Source organism: Saccopteryx leptura, chromosome 2, assembly GCF_036850995.1.
Source record: "Saccopteryx leptura isolate mSacLep1 chromosome 2, mSacLep1_pri_phased_curated, whole genome shotgun sequence".
Taxonomy (NCBI): Eukaryota; Metazoa; Chordata; class Mammalia; order Chiroptera; family Emballonuridae; genus Saccopteryx; species Saccopteryx leptura.
The window spans coordinates 372,858,232-372,883,230 of NC_089504.1; the positions used below are offsets into that span (position 1 = coordinate 372,858,232).

The 24,999-nt window shown below is 44.2% G+C and overlaps 1 protein-coding gene across 1 annotated transcript in view; it reads left to right on the plus strand.

Moving 5' to 3' along the window:
* Positions 1-24,662, plus strand: part of TMEM45B (transmembrane protein 45B) — a 36,049-nt gene extending 11,387 nt beyond the window's left edge. Inside the window, exons 2-6 of the mRNA XM_066365236.1 lie at positions 20,111-20,307; positions 21,178-21,384; positions 22,214-22,398; positions 22,859-23,004; positions 24,053-24,662. Coding sequence (XP_066221333.1) covers positions 20,127-20,307; positions 21,178-21,384; positions 22,214-22,398; positions 22,859-23,004; positions 24,053-24,161 — 828 coding nt within the window. The 5' untranslated portion in view covers positions 20,111-20,126 and the 3' untranslated portion in view covers positions 24,162-24,662. The remainder of the gene's footprint in view (positions 1-20,110; positions 20,308-21,177; positions 21,385-22,213; positions 22,399-22,858; positions 23,005-24,052) is intronic.
* The last annotated feature ends 337 nt before the right edge of the window (positions 24,663-24,999 follow it).

Here is a 24,999-nt window from a genome sequence, read left to right on the forward strand (position 1 = left end):
GATAAGCAGTTGAAGGAAACCGGCAGTTTGGTGGGGAAACCTCGTTCTGGTAGGCCATCAGTCAGTGACAAGTCTGTAGAGGCTATACGGGATAGCTACCTAAGGAGCCCTAAAAAATCTGTGTGAGCCCACATTGAACTGCACTGAATAGGTATGAAACTGGGAGAGTTTTCCTTTTATTTGGTGCAGATTTCACATTTCTATCGTCTTTTGTTGCTTTCCTGAGACCGGTCAAAAGTGCACCATGACTTTACGGACACACTGTATAGGGTGCAGTACCATCTGTGGTTTCAGGCATCCACTGGGGGTCTTGGAATATATCCCCTGCAGATCATGGGGGACTACTGTATATGCGATGCAAAGGGGAGTGGACTATGCTGTGTGGTGATTAGTATTTTTTTTTAAGCGAGAGAGATAGACAGGAAGGGAGAGAGATAAGAAGCATCAACTGGTCATTGTGGCCCCTTAGTTGTTCATTAATGGCTTTCCCATATGTGCCTTGACCCCTTGCTCAAGCCAGTGACCTTGGGCTTCAAGCCAGCAACCCTGAGCTTTAAGCCAGTGTCCATAGCGGTCATGTCTATGATCCCACGTTCAAGCCAATGACCCCATGTTCAAGCTGGTGAGCCCACACCAATGAAATATTTTAACATCTGTGGTGGTATAATCAGATTTACATTGTAGGTAGCTGACTCTGGCTGCAGAGTGGAAATATTCATGGGCAACAGGAATTAGATGTATTGCACTCATCCAGGCAAAAGACAATAAGAGCCCAAGTAAAATAATTGTAGGAATAGAAATGAAAGTGAGAACTCCAGAAGATTTGGGGAAGCAAAATAAGCAGAGTTTTTGCCTCACCTGTGGTGGCGCTGTGGATAGAGCATTGACCTGGAACGCTGAGGTCGTCAGTTCCAAATTCCAGGCTTGTTCGGGCAAGGCACGTATGAAAAGCAAGCAATGAACAAATAAAGTAAAGCAACAAGGAGTTGATACTTTTTTTTTTTTTTTTACAGAGAGAGGAATAGATAGGGACAGACAGACAGGAACAGAGAGAGATGAGAAGCATCAAGCATCAGTTTTTCATTGCAACATCTTAGTTGTTCATTGATTGCTTTCTCATATGTGCCTTGACCATGGGCCTTCAACAGACTGAGTAACCCCTTGCTCAAGCCAGTGACCTTGGGTCCAAGCTGGTGAGCTTTTTGTTGTTGTTGTTCAAGTCAGATGAGCCCGCGCTCAAGTTGGCAACCTTGGGGTCTCGAACCTGGGTCCTTCCACATCCCAGTCCAACGCTCTATCCACTGCACCACCGCCTGGTCAGGCCTTAGTTGTTCATTGATTGCTTTCTCATACGTGCCTTGACCGCGGGCCTTCAGTAAACTGAGTAACCCCTTGCTCAAGCCAGCAACGTTAGGTCCAAGCTGGCCAGCTTTGCTCAAACCAGATGAGCCTGCGCTCAAGTTGGTGACCTCAGGGTCTCAAACCTGGGTCCTCCACATCCCGGTCTGACACTCTATCCACTGCGCCACCACCTGGTCAGGCGAATTGATACTTCTTGCTCCACCACCCCTCTCTCCTCTCTCTGTAAAATTAATTAATAAAATCTTGTAAAAAATATAAGCAGAGTTTTTAGTAGAGAAAGAAGGAAAACTACTAAACTTTTTCCCTTGTTGCTTGAAAAACAAGCCAAGCTCTCAGGTTCAGAGATGCCCGTTTCACTCTAATGTATGCGGAAGGGGAACTGGTAACTACTTCTTTGTTAGTGATATTCATAACCTTAGTGCCATTCTTCCCCACCACGACTGAACTTGCTCTAATTTCTTTTCATTTTTCATTTTATTTCATTTTTGTGATGGGTGAGGTGGAAAGAACAGGTGTTTTAAAAATTATTTTAAGGAGAAAGGAGATGGGGGGAGAGAAGCATTGATTTGTTGTTCCATTTATTTATGCATTCATTGATTGCTTCTTGTATGTACCTTGACCAGAGATTGAACCCAAACCTTGGCATATTGGTTCAATGTTCTAACCATCTAAGAAGAAAGCTATTTTAGAACTAGGAAATGCCAGGGAGATTACTTCTTCCAAACTACACATTTAACAAAGAAATTAAATTGTGATCCTGACAGGTTATATACCTTGTTCAAGGTCACAGAGTTAGTTCATAACAGAACTTGGACTAGAACCCAAATCTTTTAACTCAGAGGTCAGTATTCTTTATTAGATCTTGAGAAATAATTAAATTTAGGCAGGATTTGTTCCTTCAGTCTTTAATTCAGGATTCCAGTAAGACTGCCTGATTTCCATGACATTATGAAAGAAGCAATCAAGAAAGGCCCAGCTCAAATGCCAGGCCCCTGTATGATGCTCTCTCAGATTCTCTGGTGAGAATTATTCACTATTCTATTTCCACAGGATCACTATCAGTATATCTCATGACATTCCATGTTTCACAAATATATAGCCCCCTACTAGATTATAAACTTGAGTGTAGGACAATCTCTTATTGGATTTATTATTTCCTCAGCACCCAGCATAGAGTCTCGTATTTAATAGGCTCAGATGGAATTTAAAAAAAAAAGGCAGGGCCTGACCTGTGGTGTGGCAGTTGATAAAGCGTTGACCTGGAACGCTGAGGTCACCAGTTCAAAAGTCTGGTCTTGCCTGGTCAAGGCACATATGGGAGTTGATGTTTCTTCCTCCTTCCCCCTTCTCTCTCTCTCTCTCTCTCTCTCTCTCTCTCTCTCTCTCTCTCGGTCTTCTCTCTAAAATCAATAAATAAAATCTTTAAAAAAGAAAAAAAAGAAAGAACTAAGACTACTTTTTACTTAGGAATCAAACTGAACTAGGAGGTAAGTGAGCTGTTGTTCTTGGTAATTTTGTTCAATAGCATCATGAACTCTTGCCAGAACAAGGTTCAGACTGTTATTCTGGTCTTACTCCTTCTATTCATGTTGTTCCAAGGACCCGCCTACAGAGAAAATAACCATGGTAGTGCTAGCCATCAAATGTTGAAGAGAGTGGTGGTCTCCAGAGTTACTTCAGGCCTGTGGAGCAGGGATACACCTTGCCGGAAGTTCAGAACTAAGCCACAGTCACACCGGCCTCTGGGCAACAGAGGACTTTCAACACCACACCTTGTGCTTCGTCTACATTCTATTACTAAGTAGCTCACAGAAGGAAGGGTATTACCCTTGTTATTTACAGAGTAACAGAAAGCTGAGTCAGGCAGGGTTGGTTGTATTCCAAAGTAAACTCAGACCAGAAACCAAGAGTATTTCTGTTGACAAGGACAGATTCAGAAAGTATAAACATCATGTTCTGCAGTAAAATAATATATTCTCCCCATAACCTATTTCCCTACTGACCAAACCACACATCCCAGGATTAGGTAAAGGTTCAACATCGATCCCCAGCTGCTTGTGAGGGAGTCAGCTACTGAAAGCAAAGAACAGCGCCTTAGTGTACTCCTCCTAAAAGAGGATCCCAGGCTTCTCCCCTATTAATTGTGGGAATAGGTGAAGAGCACCAGAGAAGAAAGGAAAATGACATTTATTTATTTATTTATTTATTTGTATTTTTCTGAAGCTGGAAACGGGGAGAGACAGTCAGACAGACTCCCGCATGTGCCTGACCAGGATCCACCCGGCATGCCCACCAGGGGCGACGCTCTGCCCACCAGGGGCGATGCTCTGCCCCTCCGGGGCGTCGCTCTGTCGCGACCAGAGCCACTCTAGCGCCTGGGGCAGAGGCCAAGGAGCCATCCCCAGCGCCCGGGCCATCTTTGCTCCAATGGAGCCTTGGCTACGGGAGGGGAAGAGAGAGACAGAGAGGAAGGGGGGGGTGGGGGTGGAGAAGCAAATGGGCGCTTCTCCTGTGTGCCCTGGCCGGGAATCGAACCCGGGTCCCCCGCACACCAGGCCGATGCTCTACCGCTGAGCCAACCAGCCAGGGCCAGAAAATGACATTTATTAAACCCTTATTCTAATTAGCTGCAGACATTTTCAGTTAACCCTTACAAGATTCCTTTGAGGTGGGAGTCAATGTCCCTGTTTTAGCAGGAGGTGTACTGAGAATCAGAGAGGTTAAGGAATTTGTCGAAGATCTTCCTGATAGAAATGGTAAAACCAGGACTGAACTTAGGTTTGACACTCCGTAGGTCATGTTCTTTCTATTATGTGACTATATTTCTCCTTAAAGGAGAGTCTAGGAACCCAGTCTCCTTTAGGAAAATCTAAGAAATAGAATGCACCCGAACGAAGATAAAACTTGCCTTACATCTTCTTCAATTCAGACTTCCTTGGGCCCATTTGTGCGTTGGTTTAAGCCCTTCCCAGAGACTCTTGGACATATAAGACCACAATGTCTGGTTGATTTGACTTTTAATTATACTGTTTTGTTCATTCCCAATCTAAGGCAATTTTAAGGTTTAATATATACATTCCACCCATAGCAGAGAATGTTACATGGTCTTCTTGGTAAAGAAGCTAGAAATGTTAGGGTTAAAAGATTAAGCAACACTATCTAGCTCAACTCTGACCAAATGGATGACTGGATGCAACTGCCTCTTCGATTTTGCACATATCATTTTCTCTGTCTGAACTCCACCCATACTACCTATGTTTACTTGTTTTTCAAGGAAGCATCAGTGACACTTCCCTCTATAATCATTCTCCTATTTCCTTCAAGCTGAATCCGTCCTCCCTTTATTGTTATAGCATGCTGTATACACTCTATTAAAATATTTAATATACATGTCATAATAGTTGAATTACTCTTTCTTCATTACAGTTTGACCTTATTATAAACAAGGCCCTTCTCCTTAAATTGATTTAATCTGTTTTCAAGAGTAGATGCCTCAACAAAGAAAGAGTTGATGCTTCTCATCTCTCTCTCTTCCTGTCTGTCCCTATCTGTCCCTCTCTGTCTCTCACTTTTTTATTAAAAAAATAATAAAATAATAAAAAAATAAAAGTAGATGGCTAGTGCCTGACCTGCGGTGGCGCAGTGGGTAAATAGCGTCAACCTGGGACGCTGAGGTTGCTGGTTTGAAACCCCGGGCTTCCCTGGTCAAAGTACATATGGGAGTTGAGGCTTTCTGCTCCTCCCTCCCTTCTCTCTCTCTCTCTCTCTCTCTCTCTCAAATGAATAAATAAAATCTAAAATAAATAAATTTATTTTTTTTAAAAAAAGTAGATGGCTAGATAAGGTTGCCCAGACAATTCAGTGTGGGGAAGAATCTTTTCAAAAACTGGCTGGGGCCCTGGCTGGTTGGCTCAGCGGTAGAGCGTCGGCCTGGCGTGCGGGGGACCGGGTTCGATTCCCGGCCAGGGCACATAGGAGAAGCGCCCATTTGCTTCTCCACCCCCCCCTCCTTCCTCTCTGTCTCTCTCTTCCCCTCCCGTAGCCAAGGCTCCATTGGAGCAAAGATGACCCGGGTGCTGGGGATGGCTCCTTGGCCTCTGCCCCAGGCGCTAGAGTGGCTCTGGTCGCGGCAGAGCGACGCCCCGGAGGGGCAGAGCATCGCCCCCTGGTGGGCAGAGCATCGCCCCTGGTGGGCGTGCTGGGTGGATCCCGGTCGGGCGCAAGCGGGAGTCTGTCTGACTGTCTTTCCCCGTTTCCAGCTTCAGAAAAATAAAAAAAAAAAAAAAAAAAAAAAAAAAAAAAACCTGGCTGGGATAACTATATACAGTGGTACCTTGAGATATGAATTTAATTCGTTCTGTAACCAAGCTCGTAAGTCAGTCAACTCGTATATCAAACTGCCTATACTGGACCTGTGCGCCAACCAGCGGCAGCTTCCCAAATCACAACTCATATCTCAGAATTTTGCTCAGATCTTGAACAAAATTACAGACCAAGTCACAGCTCATATCTTAAAAAATTCATATGTTGGTCTGTTCGTATCTCAAGGTATCACTGTATGAAAGAATGAAGCTGGATCCCCACCTCACACATTATATAAAAGTTAACTAAAATGAATCATAGACATAAATTAAAGGGCTAAAGCTGTAAAACTCTTAGAAGAAAACACAGGAGTAAATCTTCATGACATCGAGTTAAGCAATGGTTTCTTAGATATGACACTGAAAGCACAAACAACAAAAGAAAAAAATAGATAAATCCAACTTCATCAAAATCAAAAGCTTCTGTGCTTCAAAGGACACAATCAAGCAAGCAAAAAGACAAACCACAGAAAAGGTAGAAAATATTTTCAAGTCATATTATCTGATATGACACTTGTACCAAGAATATATAAAAAATGATTACAATTCAATGATAAAACATAAATAATCCAATTTAAAATAGGTAGTGAACTTGAATAGGCATTTCTCCAAAGATATACACATGTCCAGCAAGCACATGAAAAGATATTACACATCACTTAATCATTAGGAATGCAAAACAAAACAAAACAAATGAGATGCACTAAAATAAAAAAGGTGAACGTAAGTGTTAACAAGGATTTGGAGATATTAGAACCCGCATATATTACTGGTAGGATTATCAAATGGGACAGCCACTTTGGGGAAGCAAGCTGGTAGTTCCTCAAAATGTTAAAATGATGAGCAACAATTTTACGCCTAGGTATATGCCCAGGAGAAATGAAAGCATAGGTACAAACAAAAATATGTACACAAGTATTCATAGTACCATTATTTATAACAACCCAAATGTCCATCAACAGATGAATAACAAAATGTGGCATCTATCTAATGAAATGCTATTCAGCAATAAAAAGGAGCAAAGTATTGACATGTGCTACAGTGTGAGTAAACTCTGAAAACATATGCTAAATGAGAGAGGCTGAGATAACTTACCTGAAATCTCTAGAACGGGCAGACCCACGGTGACAGAAAATACAGTAGAGGTTGCCTGGGGCTGAGAGGTTAGAAGGAAATGAGGAATGACTGCTAACAGGTTTTCGATTTCTTATTGGGTTGATGAAAATGTTCTAAAATTAGGCAGTGGTGATGGTTGAACAGTGTGAATATACCAGAAACCACTGAATTGTACACCTTAAAGGACTGATTTGCAATGCAATATAAAAATAATATAGAATTGTACACTTGAGCCTGATCTGTGGTGGCACAGGGGATAAAGCATTGACCTGGAATGCTGAGGTTGCTGGTTCGAAACCCCACACCTGCCCAGTCAAGGCACATATGAGAAACAACTTGATGCTTCCCTATCACCCCTTTTCTTGCTCTCCTATCTCTGAAACCAATAATTTTTTTTTAATTTAAGAATTGTACACTTGAAACCTATATAATTTTATTAACCAGTATCACCCCAATAAATTTAATAAAAAATTAAAATAAAGGAGTGAATTTTATGGTGTGTGAATTAAATGTTAGTAAGACTACTATTTTTTTTTTTTTTCAAAAAAAGGTGAACATAATCCCAAGAATGCACTAAGACTTCTAGAACCATCTGAGCGTGACTTTCAAATTCATTAGGAAAACCTGTCCTGGGAATAGAAATTATAGTTAATATGGTTGTTGAAACATTTAAAGGACCCTTTTTTATATACCTGACAATTGTCTTTTATAGTGATTTAGTGACTAAATCATTAAAAGTATGTGGAAATGTCAATTAGTTGATGACTAGATAAATACAATATGATGTTATGGGCTGAATGATGTCCCCTGCCCTCTCCCAAAATTTTACATGTTGAAGTCCTAACCACCAATACCTCACAATGTGACTGCATTATTTAAAGCAGGGGTCCCCAAACTACGGCCCCGGGGGCCACATTCGACCCGAGGCCATTTATCCAGCCCCTGCCGCACTTCCGGAAGGAGCACCTCTTTCATTGGTGGTCAGTAGAGGAGTACTGTATGTGGCGGTGCCACAAAGCGCTGCGTTGCTCACGTACAGTACTACTTCCAGTGACGCGGGACGCATGCGTCATGGCTCCAGAAGTGCGTCATATCACTTGTTACGGCCAGCAGTGACAAATATGGAACCGGACATTGACCATCTCATTAGCCAAAAGCAGGTCCATGGTTCCCATTGAAATACTGGTCAGTTTGTGGATTTAAATTTACTTGTTCTTTATTTTAAATATTGTATTTGTTCCCGTTTTGTCTTTTTACTTTAAAATAAGATATGTGGCCTGACCAGGCGGTTGTGCAGTGGATAGAGCATTGGACTGGGATGCCGAGGACCCAGGTTCGAGACCCCGAGGTCACCAGCTTGAGTGCGGGCTCATTTGGTTTGAGCAAAAGCTCACCAGTTTGTACCCAAGGTTTCTGGCTCGAGCAAGGGGTTACTCAATCTGCTGAAGGCCCGCAGTCAAGGCACATACGAGAAAGCAATCAATGAACAATTAAGGTGTCGCAATGTGCAACGAAAAACTAATTGATGCTTCTTATCTCTCCGTTCCTGTCTATCTGTCCCTGTTTATCCTCTCTCTGACTCTCACTCTGTCTCTGTAAAAAAAAAACAAAAAAAAAAAAAACCCAAAATAAAATATGTGCAGTGTGCATAGGGATTTGTTCACAGTTTTTTGTTTGTTTGTTTTTGTTTTTGTTTTTGTTTTTTTTGTAATTTTCTGAAGCTGGAAACGGGGAGATACAGACAGACTCCCAAATGTGCCCGACCGGGATCCACCTGGCATGCCCACCAGGGGCGACGCTCTGCCCACCAGGGGGCGATGCTCTGCCCCTCTGGGGCGTCGCTCTGCCGCGACCAGAGCCACTCTAGCGCCTGGGGCAGAGGCCAAGGAGCCATCCCCAGCACCCAGGCCATCTTTGCTCCAATGGAGCCTTGGCTGCGGGAGGGGAAGAGAGAGACAGAGAGGAAGGAGGGGGTGGGGGGTGGAGAAGCAAATGGGCGCTTCTCCTATGTGCCTTGGCCGGGAATCGAACCCGGGTCCCCTGCACGCCAGGCCGACGCTCTACCGCTGAGCCAACCGGCCAGGGCCTTGTTCACAGTTTTTTTATAGTCCGGCCTTCCAATGGTCTGAGGGACAGTGTAAAAGTTTGGGGATTCCTGATTTAAAGATACAGTCTTTAAAGAGGTAATTAAGTTAAAAGGAGGTCATTAGGAAGGATTCTAATCCAATATGACTGGTATCTTGATGAGAAGAAGTCCCAGACACACACAAAGGAAAGGTGACCTGAAGACACAGGCAGAAGATGAACATCTTAAAGCTAGGAAGAGGGCCTCAGAAGAAACCATACCTGCAAGCACCTTGAACTCAGACTTCTAGCCTCCAGGACTGTGAGAAAAAAAGTTTCTGTTGTTTAAGCCACGCGGTCTGGGGTGCTTTACTATAGCAGCTGTGCACACCAATACATTCGATGTAGCCACACTATGGAATATTCAGCCACAAAAAGGAGTGAGATGTGATGTGTCTACAATGTGGATACGACTTGAAAACATCCTAAGAGAAATAGTCATAAAAGACCACATTGTGATTCAATTTATATGAAATGTCCAGAATAGGCAAATGTAGAGATCCAGAGTAGATCAGTGTCTGCCTAGGGCTGTGACGGGTAGGAGGAGGGCCCGGGGGGTGCAGAGTGACTAACGGGTCAGGGTATTCTTTTGTGGGCAATGAAAACGTTCTAAAGTTGAGTAGGGTGATGATTGCAGAACTCAGTGAAGAGACTCAAAACACTGAATTTTATACTTTATGTAAATTATATGGTATATGAATTATATCTCGATAAAGTTTTGTGGGGGAGTTTGGGGGTTTTTGTTTAGAAAATAAGGTATGTAGAGCAAGGCAGGGAAGTGGGCGCATCCTCCACAGCTTTGAAAGAGAACACTGAGAATAAACAGTGACATGAGCCACAAGACAAGGCAGGGAGCCTGGCCTCTGCTTCCTTCCGGGAGAAAGGAGGTAGGAGCCGACTGAGGATAGAGCAGCGTCCCCCAGCCTCGGCATTGTGAAGATTTGGGGCTGCAGAGTTCTTTGTTGTGGGGACTCCCCTGTGCATTGTAAGACCTCTAGCAGCACCCCTGGCCTCTGCCCACTAGACACCAGTCACTCCACCACCACCCCGAGCTGTGACACCAAAAATACCTCCAGACGAGTAACGCACGCTGAGAACTGCTGGAGAGAAACGTACCTAAGGGTTAACCTTGCCATCTAACAGACTCGTTGCCTGAATTTTCATTAGGCTGTCTTTTAAGACAGGGCAAGTAGGGAGGGGTGGAAGAATCTCAAAGAAAAAAAAAATGTCTGACATCCAATAGAAAAAGAAGGAGTCAGGGCAGTTCCAGAACAAATCTGCCAAAATACTTGGCAGCTTTTTGGTACAAGTTCTGTCATTCTAAGGCACCAATCTTCTTTGGATTTAAAAAGCTATTCAAAACTTAAAAAAAAAAAAACTACCAAAGCCTGAGTGTCCTACCCCTTACAGGTTGACCTAGTATAGATCTGACTCAGAACACATTAGGTTATGAGGCATTGAAAGGGCCCGCCACTGTTGATTTCTCCCAGGCCTGTGTTCATCACGGTCTGCTGGGGGCTCTGCACCAGGTCTCCTCACTCTGGCGCCACAGCCGATGGAGGAGCTGCTGTTGAGAAGGAAAGTGCATCTGGAGAGTCTCGAACTGGCAATTACAACTGGAACTTTCATGTTTTAGCCTAGAAGTGACGCGTGTCATTTCTGCTCATAACTCATAAGACCCTACCTGATCACAAGAGAGCCAAAAAGGACAGTCATACCATGTGCCTAGAAGACAGAGAGCCAGAAATGTTTCATGAACAGCAGTAAATACTCTCCAAGCACTCTTCCATGTTGCTTTCCCTCCCTGTCCATATAACCATATAACCACATTCGTATGCACACATAGAGGCAGGACATCATCACTGTTGCACAAAACGGGTCATTTGTAAGTAGTGTTTTCCATCCTGCTTGTCTCGGCCAACACTCTCTCATGGAAGACCTTCCAGAGTTCTAATTCATTCTTTTTGTTGGTCACATAATATTCCATGGTGAAGATAAATAATTTATTGAGTCAAAGGTATGACTGGAACTAAGTGGGGTTCCAAGTTCTTTGTGATATTTGGCAGTCCACATATTCAGTATCCTGTCCTCACACATGGGGAGAAACTGGCTTTAACTCCTCCCCCTGCTGAGAAGCCACGTCCTTAGCTCTCCCAATGTCAGAGTGCTGGTTGCTAAGCATAGGCAGAAAACTATATTTCCTTTTCTTGCTCCTCCTTTTTGATTCTCCCACTCATCTAGATTCATCCCTTCCTTCACGATTCCTACTTTCCCCATCTAAAGTAAGGGAAAACATGGGCTTTATTAAAACACAAAAGGTGTCACACAAGTTTTATTTTTAACTCTGGGCAAATAGCATCAGCCACACTTTCTCCTCTCCTCTGCACCATTCCCCTACATCTGTGCTTCTTTCCTTGCTCCCCACTCCTCACTCCTCACTTTGACCCATTCTCTTTATGACACCTTCAACGGGTCTCCCATTTCACCCGCCTCAAATCAGAGAGAGAGGGAATGTAGATAGGGAAAACGGATAAAACAAGGAGTACAAGGAGAAGCATGTCAACATCTTACTCAAATTATGTAAGAACACTTATTCTTTCAGTGTTCAATGTTTTATATACTACTTTTAAAGTTATTTTTTAAAGCTAGAGTTCTCAGGGACTTAGCCTCTTTGAATGTTATCTAAATTATTATTCTTTATTTGAGGTTAGTTATTGCCTTGTGCCTTCACATAAAAATGGACAGATCTGGCCCTGGCCGGTTGGCTCAGTGGTAGAGTGTCGGCCTGGCGTGCAGGAGTCCCAGGTTCGATTCCCAGCCAGGGCACACAGGAGAAGCGCCCATCTGCTTCTCCACCCTCCCCCTCTCCTTCCTCTCTGTCTCTCTCTTCCCCTCCCGCAGCCAAGGCTCCATTGGAGCAAAGTTGGCCCGGGCGCTGAGGATGGCTCTGTGGCCTCTTCCTCAGGCGCTAGAATGGCTCTGGTCGCAACAGAGCAACGCCCCAGATGGTCAGAGCATTGCCCCCTGGTGAGATGCCGGGTGGATCCCGGTCGGGCGCACGCAAGAGTCTGTCTGACTGCCTCCCCGTTTCCAACTTCAGAAAAATACCAAAAAAAAAAGGACGAATCTTATATCTCTACCACATGTTCTATAATGTTGCTAACCTAATAAACTAAGCTAATAATTTGTTAATGGAAGAAATCCACCTCCCCACTCCTTTCCCCGATCAAATCAAGGTACTCAGCCTTCCAAGTAGCACAAGCAAATTTAAAAGTAGTTTTTACAGACATGCTGCAGTCCCTACTGATGTGAATTTTAAATCAAGTAAAAGGGCAGGGTGGAGCCCAGGCTGGACACAGGCAGATAAGGACTTTGCCTGTATTTAGGGTACTGTGTCTCAGAAGAATGGGAAAGGGCAAGGAAGGTTCACAAAGCTGGTTTTTCTACACTTCTGGCTAGAAAAACAAAGGAGCATAGCAGGCTCGATTGTGAAAGGGAACTATGTTACATATTAAATGAAAATGGAGAATCTTAAGTTGATCACAAATATTAACTCAAAGTGGGCCATCAACTTAAATGTCATATGCAAAACTCTTAAAACTTCTAGGAGATAACACAGAAAACCTAGATGCACTTGGGTATGGTGATGTCTTTTTAGATACAACAATGATCCATGAAAAAAAAATGATAAGTTGGACTTACTTAAAATTAAATTATCTGTTCTGCAAAAGACAAAATCAAGAGGATTAGAAGACAAGCCACAGACAGAAAATATTTACAAAAGACACATCTGATAAGAACTGTTATCCAAAATAAACAAAGAACACTTAAAACTTAAACACTTGATTTTAAAATGGGCTAAAGATCTTAACACTTTACCAAAGGAGGTATACAGATAAGTATATGAAGAGATGCTACATATCATGTGTCATTATGGAAATGCAAATTAAAACAATGAGATATGTCCCTTGCTGGTTTGCTTTCAACCTTTGTTTCTCATGCACTCATAAACTAATTACTAAAGAATTAGTTTAAAATTACTCTTCTTCTTTAGTAACTAATTTATTTGTGCCATGAGATGAAAATGGTTGTATTTAGTCAGGGGCACTGACCTTAGTAATTAAGTGTGTGTTTGTGCCATGAAAAAAAAAAAGTTGAAAATCACGGATAGAGCATTGGCTCAGCATATGGACATTCTGGGTTTGATTTCTGGTCAGGGCACATAAGAGAAGTGACCACCTGCTTCTCTCCCTGTCCCTCTGCTCCTCCTGCAGCCAATGGCTTAACTGGTTTGAGCATCACCCCAAGTGCTGAGGATAGTTTGTTGGTCCGAGTGTCAGCCTCAGGCACTAAAATAGATTGGTTGATTCAAGCATTGGCCCCACACAGGGGTTGCCAGGTGGATCTCTGTCTGACTTTCTCCCTGTTTCTAACTTCAGAAAAAATACAAAAAACAAAACAAAAGAAAAAACCAACAACTTGGAAGAAACTTAAATATATATCACTAAGAGAAGGGTGCATGCAGGAGTCTTCCCTGTATCTCCCTTCCTCTCACTTAAAAAACAATCAACAGTGAGATACCACCATACACTTATTAGAATGGACAAAATCCAGAACATAAACATCAAATGTTGGTGAGGATGTGGAGCAACAGGAACTCTCATACACGGCTTACACGGCTGGTGGAAACGCAAAATGATATACTACTTTGTTGAAAGACATTTTGGCAGTTTCTACAAAACATACTCTTATGATCCATCAATCTCACTCCCTAGTATTCACCCAAGGAAGATAAAAACTTAGGTCCACACAAAAACCTGCACATGAATGTTTATAATGTCTTTATTCATAATTGCCAATTATTGGAAGCCACCAAGATATCCTTCACTAGATGAATGGTTAAACTGTGGTAATTCAGACAATAAATATTATTCAGTGCTAAAAATAAACAAGCTACCAAGCCATTAAAAAAAAAAAAAAGAGGTTCTGGTTGGTTGGCTCAGCAATAGAGCATTGGCCCAGAGTGTGAAAGTCCCGGGGTTTGATTCCTAGCCAGGATACACAGGAGAAGCACCTATCTGCTTCTCCACCCTTCCCCTTCTCCTTCCTCTCTCTCTTCCCCTCCCATAGCCAAGGCTCCATTGGAGCAAAGTTGGTCCCGATGCTGAGGATGGCTCCATGGTCTCCGCCTCAGGCACTAGAATGGCTCCTGCCACAATGGAGCAACGCCCCAGATGGGCAGAGCATCGCCCCCTGGTAGGCATACCGAGTGGATCCCGATCAGGTGCATGCAGGAGTCTGTCTGACTGTCTCCCTGTTTCTAACTTCAGAAAAAATACGAAAAACAAAACAAAAGAAAAAAACCAACAACTTGGAAGAAACTTAAATGTTTATCACTAAGAGAAGAACTAATCTGAAGAGGCTACATACTATATGACTCTGAGTATGTGACATTCTGGAGAAGGCAAAACTATGGAGACAATAAAAAATTAGTGGTTGCTGGGGGAAGGATGAATGGGAGAGCACAGAGGATTTTTAGGGCAGTAGAAATACTCTGTATGATATTATAATGATGGATACATGTCATTATACTTTTGTTGAAACCCATACAATGTGAACAATAGACTTTGGGTGATTATGATGTGTCAGTGTGGGTTCTTCCTAGGTAACAAATGTACCATTCTTGCAGTGATGTCAATGATGGGAGAGACTGTGCATATATGGGTGCAGGGCATACATGAAAATTCTCTGTACCTTTATCTCAATTTTACTGGAAACCTAACACTGCTCTAAAAAGACTGTCTTAAAAAAAAATACATGAGACAGGAAAACAAATAGCAAAATGACAGTTGTAAATGTAACCACATCAAAAACTATATTAAAGATGAATGGAGCCTGACCTGTGGTGGTGCAGTGGATAAAGCGTCGACCTGGAAATGCTGAGGTTGCCGGTTCAAAACCCTGGGCTTGCCTGGTCAAGGCACATATGGGAGTTGATGCTTCCAGCTCCTCCCCACCTTCTCTCTCTCTCTCTCTCTCTCTCTCTCCCTCCCTCCCTGTCTCTTTCTCTCCTTTTCTCTCTCCTCTCTAAAAAAAAAAAAGAAATGAATAAAAATTTTTAAAAAGATGGATTAAAACCATTTTTATTAAAATAAATGGAGGTTGTTGGCCATGCAAATTCTCAAAGAATCTACCTTTTGTGCATATTTTTGGAATAATTAGATGCATATTCATGGAAATAAACCAAGAAATAAAAATAAATGGCATCCAGTTAACAGAGAATCCAAAACAGGAAAAAGGCAAAGAGCGCTGGAAGATGGTGCTGGAAGCTCATATTGGCATAGGGGGCTAGAAGGTCTCTAGGAATAAAATGGAACTGATAAGTTCTCTGAAGATAGAATGTCTAGACATTAATTTGGTAGACATTTAAATATCTGTTAGTTCATTTGTGGAAAAACACTAATGAAAAGAACTATTAACTCCGGAATAAAACAAAAGCGTTGAAAACATAAGCCAGCCCTGGCCAGTTGGCTCAGTGGTAGAGTGTTGGCCTGGTGTTTGGAAGTCTCAGGTTTGATTCCCAGTCAGGGCACACAGGAGAAGCAACCATCTGCTTCTCCACCCCTCACTCCCCCCCCCCCCCGTCGTCCCCTTCCACAGCCATAGCTAGAATGGTTCGAACAAAGTTGGTCCCAGGCACACTGAGGATGGCTTCATAGCCTCACCTCAGGCGCTAAAATAGCTCAGTTGCCAAGCAACACAGCAACAGCCCAGACAGGCAAAGCACTGCTTGTTAGGGGGCTTGCCAGGTGGGTCCCAGTCGGGGAGCATACGGCAGTCTGTCTCTGCCTCCCTGCCTCTCACTTAAAAACAAAGAATAAAGAAACCATAATGCAGTATTTGGATCAGCATTCATTCCACAAATAGTTGAGTGCTTACTATGTGTCAGACCATGTTGTAAGCACTGGGCTACCTACGGTAATAACATAGGCCAAATCCCTACTTTCAGGGAGCTTACATTCTAGTGGGTGAAATAGAGGCTTAAAAATAATCATTAAAGGCCCTGGCCGGTTGGCTCAGTGGTAGAGCGTTGGCCTAGCGTGCGGAGGACCCGGGTTCGATTCCCAGCCAGGGCACACAGGAGAAGCGCCCATTTGCTTCTCCACCCCTCCGCCGCACTTTCCTCTCTGTCTCTCTCTTCCCCTCCCGCAGCCAAGGCTCCATTGGAGCAAAGATGGCCCGGGCGCTGGGGATGGCTCTGTGGCCTCTGCCCCAGGCGCTAGAGTGGCTCTGGTCGCAACATGGCGACGCCCAGGATGGGCAGAGCATCGCCCCCTGGTGGGCAGAGCATCGCCCCTGGTGGGTGTGCCGGGTGGATCCCGGTCGGGCGTATGCGGGAGTCTGTCTGTCTCTCCCTGTTTCCAGCTTCAGAAAAAAAATGAAAAAAAAAAAAAATCATTAAAGAAAATTTAGAAGCATACCTGGGTTAAAAAGTGGGACACGTCTTCTATTTCCACAAACTAGTGAGGGGATACAGAACAGAGACCCAAGAGGGGTGGGTCTGAGCAGAGACCCAAGTCAAGTGAAGGAGAGAATAGTTGGCTCTCTGTGGGAGTATTGTAGAATGAACAGATAGTGCACAGACCTGAAGCAGGATTGGGTTGTATTTGATGAAGCAAAAGAGGGACGCTGGCCTGATCAGGCGGTGCTGCAGTGGATGGAGTGTTGGACTTGGATGCAGAGGACTCAGGTTCGAGACCCTGAGGTTACCAGCTTGAGCGCGGGCTCATCTGGTTTGAGCAAAAGCTCGCCAGCTTGGACCCAAGGTCGCTGGCTCGAGCAAGAGGTTACTCAGTCTGCTGAAGGCCTGTGGTCAAGGCACATGTGAGAAAGCAATCAATGAACAACCAAGGTGTCTCAACGAAAAACTGATGATTGATGCTTCTCATCTCTCTGTTCCTGTCTGTCCATCCCTATCTATCCCTCTCTCTGACTCTCTGTCTCTGTAAAAAAAAAAAAAAAAAAGAGGGACCCTGTGTCACAGGGATGGAGGATAGGAGAGATCAGAGAGAGCACAGGGTCACATGGAGTCCTGGTAAGGACTTTGGATTCACAGAGCCATCATAATGAAACTAATGGTTGAAACAAATGTGTACAATGCAACAACTGTGGGGTGAAGGGAGAGGTTGTAAAAGAGCTCCAGGAAGTTGTTAGGGAATGCCCAACAACAATAAATTAACAGATGGCCGTGTGTACAAATTAACTAGAATTGTGGAGGCACTTGCCAGAAAAAAACAGAAAGAATTTAGAGTGGTTTCCTTGGGTGGGAGGGTGTTGAGAAGGGCCATGGGGATGCTGCTTTTCATTGTAAACCTTTAAGTATTATTTGACATTTTAAAAACTATAAGCATTTTGTGTGTGTGTGTGTGTGACAGAAGGGGGGGGGGACAGACAGGAAGGGAGAGAGATGAGAAGCATCAATTCTTCGTTGTGGCATCTTAGTTGTTCATTGATTACTTTCTCATATGTGCTTTGACTGGGGGGGCTACAGCAGAGAGAGTGAGCTCTTGCTCAAGCTGGTTAGCCTTGCTCACACTAGATGAGCAGGCACTCAAGCTGGTGACCTCGAGGTTTTGAACCTGGGTCCTCTGGGTCCCAGTCCAACATTGGCTCTATCCCCTGCGCCACCGCCTGGTCAGGCTATAAGCATTTTTAAAAAGCTTGTGAAAGTTCCTGCTGAAGGGTGGAAACCTCAACTTTAAATGTGTCATCAGGCGTAAAACAGCTGACAATGTAGCTAGTGGCAGGGATGGTGCTGGCTTGGAATCAGCTATCTTTCTAAATGGTATTTTCTAGATCATCAACTGCTATTCTCACAGCCTACATTTCTTTAGGTCACCATCCAGACCATAGGGAAAAAATAATCGTTTTCCCTCTGAGTAAATTTTATATAACTCATAACCTGTAGCCTATGCTACTGTAAACAGGATAAAAGAAACCATGCCTGAAATCTTCTGCGGAATAGGGTGGTGTTTATATAGCTATTTTGACTTTTACTGAATTTGAATCTTATTGATCATATTTATTTATACTAGAGCTACATCAAATCTCTAATTTTTCAAATTATATTCCAATTAGGTGAAAACGATATTGTGCATTCATTTGTATGTCTTTAATTACAGTGAGATTTATATATTATCAACGTGTATTATTTGTGAATCGTGTTTGTGTCTTTGCCCATTCTTCCATGGTCTTTTCCTTATTAATTTGTAAGGCTCGCTAAGGAAATATTATGATGAGAAAACAGCTATTTGGAGTTGTTGTCTAGGCAGTTTAGAGTATGACAACCCTGCTCACACCCAGAGACTAGACATGTAGACAAGACCCAAGCTTAGGATTCCCACCCCAACATCCGGATTTGCTTTTCCAGGGGTACCTTTTAAAATAATCACGGAAGGGCCCTGGCCAGTTGGCTCAGTGGTAGAGCGTCAGCCTGGCGTGCGGAAGTCCCGGGTTCGATTCCCGGCCAGGGCACACAGGAGAGGCGCCCATTTGCTTCTCCACCCCTCCCCCTCTCCTTCCTCTCTGTCTCTCTCTTCCCCTCCTGCAGCGAGGCTCCATTGGAGCAGAGATGGCCTGGGCGCTGGGGATGGCTCCTTGGCCTCTGCCCCAGGCCCTAGAGTGGCTCTGGTCGCAACAGAGCAACGCCCCGGAGGGGCAGAGCATCGCCCCCTGGTGGGCGTGCCGGGTGGATCCCGGTCGGGCGCATGCGGGAGTCTGTCTCTCCCCATTTCCAGCTTCAGAAAAATACAAAAATAAATAAATAAATAAATAATAATCACGGAAGAATTAAGGCCTCAAAAAGTTAGTGACCTCTACCCTGGCCATCTCAAAAGTTACTATGTGCTTGCTACCCTGCTCTCTCTCTCCTGCTGCTGGTGATGTGGGACAGAAGGCTGCCTTTCTCAGCTCATTGCCCGCCTCCTCCAACCCCTCTCCCTGTATCTGGGATCTGTCTTAAGCAATAAACCTTGTGATGCTTCTGCCTTTGTGTGAATGTATTGAAGCTGTCCCTTCAATCAAAAGGACCCTGTGGTTTTGGGTTCTGGCTAGGTAGCTCAGTTGGTTAGAACGTCCTGCTGATATACCAAGGTTGTGGGTTTGATCCCCAGTCAGGGCACGTACGAGAATTAACTAATGAATGCATAAATAAGTGTAACGGCAAATTGTTTTTCTCTCTCTCCCTCTTCAATATCAAACAACACAGAAAACAAACAAAAACACGACCCTGTGGTTTTCACTTCTCCAAAGTGTGACTTGGATGCTAAGGGAGCTAGCTCCCTGCCACCAGTGTGGGTCACTTGTGCCTCCTCATTCACCAGCTCAGTCTGCATATTCTTTTATTTATTTATTTTCATTAATTTTGCAAGAAACAGAAAGGGAGAGAGGGAGAGTGAGAAGCATCAACTCATAGTTGCTTCACTTTAGTTGTTCACTGACTGCTTCTCATACATGCCTTGAATGGGGGACTGAAGCTGAGCCAGTGACCCCTTGCACAAGCCAGCGACCTTGGGATCATGTCTGTGATCCCACACTCAACCTGGCAAGCCCGTGCTGAAGCCGGTGACCTTGGGGTTTCAAGCCTGGGACTTCAACATTCCAGGTCGAGGTTCGATCCACTGCACCACCACTGCACAGGCTGCATATTCTTAACTCAACGCACCAGCTCTGCTCTCAACACAAACACCCATTTGTCATGGCTATCAGATTTTCCTGATTTGCTGTTTGCCTCCTGATGTTTTTGATCTATAAAATGCCAGTGCCTATGAATATTTGTTTCTAGTTCCCTCCTTTATGTTTAGGGAGGCTTTTCTACCCTGAGATCAAGTAATATTTACCTATCCTCCATTTCTCCCTCCTTTTATTTACCTACGTTTTTAAAGCCGTAGGGCCAGTGGTGTCACTGGGGCATGTAACTCATTTGCAGACAAAACTTCAGTGACACAACAGAAAGACCTACTTTAGGAGAATGAGCTGAATCCTCACTAATGTGGCGTATGCTTTAAGATCTTCAGTCATGTATTGTTTTCCTGACAAAATATCCATTTGTTTCCTTCACTCACCTGACAGTTGTCCCTATTTTTCAGGTCTCCTAGAACCCCGATGGCAAACTTCCAGGGCCATGCTCTCCCAGGGAGCCTGTTCTTGATCGTTGGACTGTGGTGGTCAGTGAAGTACCCACTGAAGTATTTTCATCAGAAAGGAAAAAGGAACCAACTAACTCATTATTATGAGCGTCTCGAGATCACTGAGGCTGCAGTCAGAACTGTATTTTCAATCATTGGTAAGAATGGGGGTCACCTGGTCCAGGGGAATCTCCCCGCCATACCCAGAACCTTTACCCCACCTTCTGGGCCCTGTGAAATGGGGGTTTCCACTGGCAAAGATAATAGAAAAAGGATTTCCAGTTGGCCACTAAATATTTTATCATAACCTCTGTTGTGTACCAAGCTTTGTAATGTTAACAGTTAACAGTGCGCTGTGAAAAACTACCAAATAAACTACATTCTTTGCCCTAGGTTGTAGGAACAGAAGATACACTTTTTATGAGGAAGACAAAACACAAATGTAGGGGGAAAAAAGAATTAAAAGAGTAAGTTTATGTAGATGAATTGTAAGATGGTACTAAATGAAGTTTTGTTTCAGAAAAATGATTTTTCCCCTCAATTGTCTCTCCCCTAGAATCTCAAGAGTAAACTCCCTGCTCAGTGACCTATCCTCTATCCCCAGATCTCAAGCACTTTTAGAGAGGGGAGCTTACACTGGAAGGCTAGTAAGGGGGCACAGAAGAGACTGAAGGAAGCCCACAGAAGGCTGTTGGAGAAGGATCCTTACTGTGCCCCACTCCAACAAAACCCACCCACTCCCACTTGTCATCGAGTCCACTCTACTCTTGGCCCTTCAAGGAATGAGCAGTACCCTCGAGGGGGGAACCCCCTTCCAAGGAACAGCAGCAACAAAGGCAAGAGGTCTATAGGTTTTCCAGCAAATACCTTACTGTATATACCGAAGTAGCCAAGTAGGGCCACTGAACCACTGGCCACCTTCTTGACCTTCACCCACATCTCCAGCTTTAGTGATTCGGGGCTGTTTTCTGCCGTCTGTTTGACTTGGAAGCAGCCTTCCCTCAGTTCCCACCTTCACTTCCCTGCAGGGATCCTGGCCGAGCAGTTTGTTCCGGATGGGCCCCACCTCCACCTGTACTCTGACAACCACTGGGTTAAGTTAATGAATTGGCAACACAGCACTATGTATCTATTCTTCGCCATCTCGGGAATCACCGATATGCTCACCTATCTCGTCACTCACATTCCCTTGGGGGTCGACAGATTGGTTATGGCTGTGGCAGCATTCAACGAAGGTAACTCAGTGGTAAGGATGGAAAAAAAGGAACAAACTGACAAGTTGTGATTATCAGGGATCAGGGCACCCAGTAGACCAGAACTATCGCAAATATAACAACCTTCCCCAGAAAAATCCAAATCTCTGAACTTGAACAACCTGATCAGGCTTAATCCTGTGCTCTAGATGACATATTCCATTAAGCAGCACGTGACATCACAAGGCTTTTAGGCGAGTGCATGAAATCTCCCTGCCCACTCATGCGTGTGAGTGCATGCGCACATGTCCACACAAAAACACAAGAACGGTCTGGGGACTGGTGAATGCTACCACACAAGGTCATGACTCCCGGTGGTTTGGGAAGACAAACTCTGCACTCTGCCCCCACCCTGGAATGCTAATGTCTGAACTCCACCACAGATAGGAGACTCCTCCCCCCCAAGGCTAGGACACATCTCCCAATATAACTCTTATTAAATGGAGTCATAAAAAAGCATTCTGTAAGCCAACAACCTCACTTACTAATGAGGGCAAAACTGAATTTCAAGTACACACATACACACACACACAATTGATCACAAATCCGCCTTTCAGTTACCCATCCTGTATGGAACCCTACCATCGATTCTGTGGAGTCAGAGACAGCTTTTGCCGCTTATCCCCACTGGACACACGCACACCATACAATTTATCTAAATATTTGTTGTCCTGTAAATGTTACATAAACTGACTTTCCCAATGCTGAAAAACCTGGCTTGGAGGAAACTGGAGTGGAACAAGTCCAGAGTAAATGCTCTGACGCAGAAATAGGCAAATCTCTCTGACGGCCGTTGCTGGCTTCGTGGCAGGCTTCCTCTTCTACCACCACGTTCACAACCGACCGCCGCTGGACCAATACATCCACTCGCTCCTGCTGTGTGCTGTGTTTGGAGGGGCTCTCAGCGTCTTCTTAGAGGTGCTCCTTCGGGACAACATCGTGCTGGAGCTTTTCCGAACCACTCTCATTATTCTTCAGGGCACCTGGTTCTGGCAGGTAACTACCCCAGCAGTGCTAACACAGTATGAATTAAGGGGCCACACTAAGTGTGTCCAAGTGAAGTCCTGAGGCCCAGCACCAACATAGCATGTGGGTGGGTTTAGACAGCCACTTTTCTTATCAGGCCCGCTCTCCTGACCTATGTAACTTTACCCGAGTATCCTGCTGACACATTAACAAGCAGAGCCTACAACGCAGACGGTGAGCTGACTAAACACCTTCTTGTCTGCCCACTCCAGTGGAGGTATTGATACCATCTATAGGCTCCACTTGCTGAACTGTTCATCTGAAATTGTTTGAAATGAGCCTGTACTAAAACCAGAATTAGCCTAGCAATCCTCCTATGCAAGGCCTTTCTGTGCAAATGCAGGTATAAGAAATGAGATGGTGGAGACGCCTGGATGTCTTTAGTAACCACAATGAATGACAAGGCCGACTTCTCTGTATCTCCTGCCAGATCGGGTTTGTGCTGTTCCCGCCCTTTGGAACACCTGCGTGGGACGAGAATGATCACTCAAACATCATGTTCATCACCATGTGCTTCTGCTGGCACTACGTGGCTGCGCTCTGCATTGTGGCTGCCAACTACTCTCTTGTTTACTGGTATGTCTCGGAGAAGACGGCTTTAGCCAAGCTTTGCCTTCCTTACCAACGCCCTGCTCCCAAAGCTTATTACACTGCAGCATTTTTACTTTCAGTGACCCACCTTTCATAACTAAGCAGTGCTAACTTCACCACTTAACAAGTACCAACCGAACGCTAAGTTCTGTGCAAGGTACTCTGATGAGGCTTTGAGAAGGTAAAGGGCCTGCTTAGTCACAGTAACCTGTGATAGACCCAGGTGTCAAATGCAGTTCTTACAGATCCCAGGCTTGTGATGTGACCAAAAAAAAAGCCTCTGAACTAGGTATCAGTACTGGGTGGCAGAGCCTGCGCTGTCTCTGGTTCATCCTGAGCCCATCACCTCACTCCCGGATCTGCCCTGCTTCCTTTCTAGAGATCTTATGGCAATCAGATATCGTGGCAACAATTGCTAAGTGCTCTTTGGAGATAATCGCTAATTTTGATGTACTTATTTTGTCTCAGGCACTGTGGGAAGCACTTAGTATATTACCCAACTTAATCCTTATCACTTTATGAAATATGTCATGTTTTACAGATGGGAAAACCCTGGTTTCAAAAGACTAATTTGATCAAGGCCACCCAAGGAGTAAGCCCCAGTCTTTAACCACAGTGCAAGAGTGACTTGGGCGTATGGCTTAATTAGTTCTGTGGTTGCTGCAGCTTCCCGTTTGCTCGTGGTCCATGATTTCCCTACCCAAAACAGACACACATCACACAGAGTCCCATCTGACCACAGAGAAAGCAACTCAAGGTCACAGCTTCTTTCAATTCACTGCCTGGTCAGTGGAATAATAAGAAGGGAGGCTAGAGACCTAAGTTTAATTTCAATTGCACTATTAAATATTATTAATCATGACCGTTCTATCTACCCATGAATACTGTCTGAGACGTCAGATATGTGACCCGAGTATTTGATAACAATATAAAGAAAGTGCTTTAAGAACCATTAGATGCCTTCACATTCTTAAGTGAAGGACAAGGGAGTTTGGGGGCCAATTTAATTCGTCTTACTGTTTCTCTATTACAGCCTTGTGAACCGGTTAAAGCAGCACAGAGGAGAACTCATTGGGATTCAGAACCTGAAGTCAGATTCCACTTACCAGAAGAGCCTATTGAGTGGCTCAGATGAGGAATGAATAGGCGTGGACATGTCCCTTTGAGCACAGACAGCTAGTGTGCATAGGTGTAGCTCATCTCCTCCAATTTAATGCTTGCTTCAGTCTGCTCTTAAGGTTCTATGTATGTTTATACCTTCTCAATTAATTGGCTAGTCTTTGTTGGTGTGGTATCCTTCATAAAGAAAAATGGAACACCTGACCAGTGCTAATGCAGCAACAGAGCATCGACTTGGGATGCTGAGGTCCCAAGTTCAAAACCCTAAGGTCACCGGCTTAAGTGCAGGCCCACCAGCTTGAGCATGGGATCACTGTATTAAACCTGGATAACTGACATGATTCCATGGTTGCTGGTTTAACCCCCCCCCCCCCCCCGTTAAGGCACATGAGAAGCCTTCAGTGAACAACTACAGAACCTGAACTACAAGTTGATGCTTCTCATCTACTTTCCTGTCTCTCTCTCACAAAAAAAAAAGGAACGAAAGGAAGAAAGGAAGGTAAAGGAAGAGAAAAAGAGAGAGAGGAAGGAAGGAAGGAAGGAAGGAAGGAAAGAAGGAAAGGGAAGGGAAGGGAAGGGAAGAAAAGAAAAGAAAAGAAAGAAGAAAGAAAGAAGGAAGGAAAGGAAGGAAAGGAAGGAAAGGAAGGAAAGGAAGAGAAAAAGAGAGAGAGGAAGGAAGGAAGGAAGGAAGGAAGGAAGGAAGGAAGGAAGGAAGGAAGGAAGGAAGGAAAGAAGGAAAGGGAAGGGAAGGGAAGGGAAGGGAAGGGAAGAAAAGAAAGAAAGGAGCAAATCCAGGAAAACTCACTGCTTTTGATAACTTGCCCTTTTCCTCTCAAGAAAGCAAGTACTTTCTCATTAGAA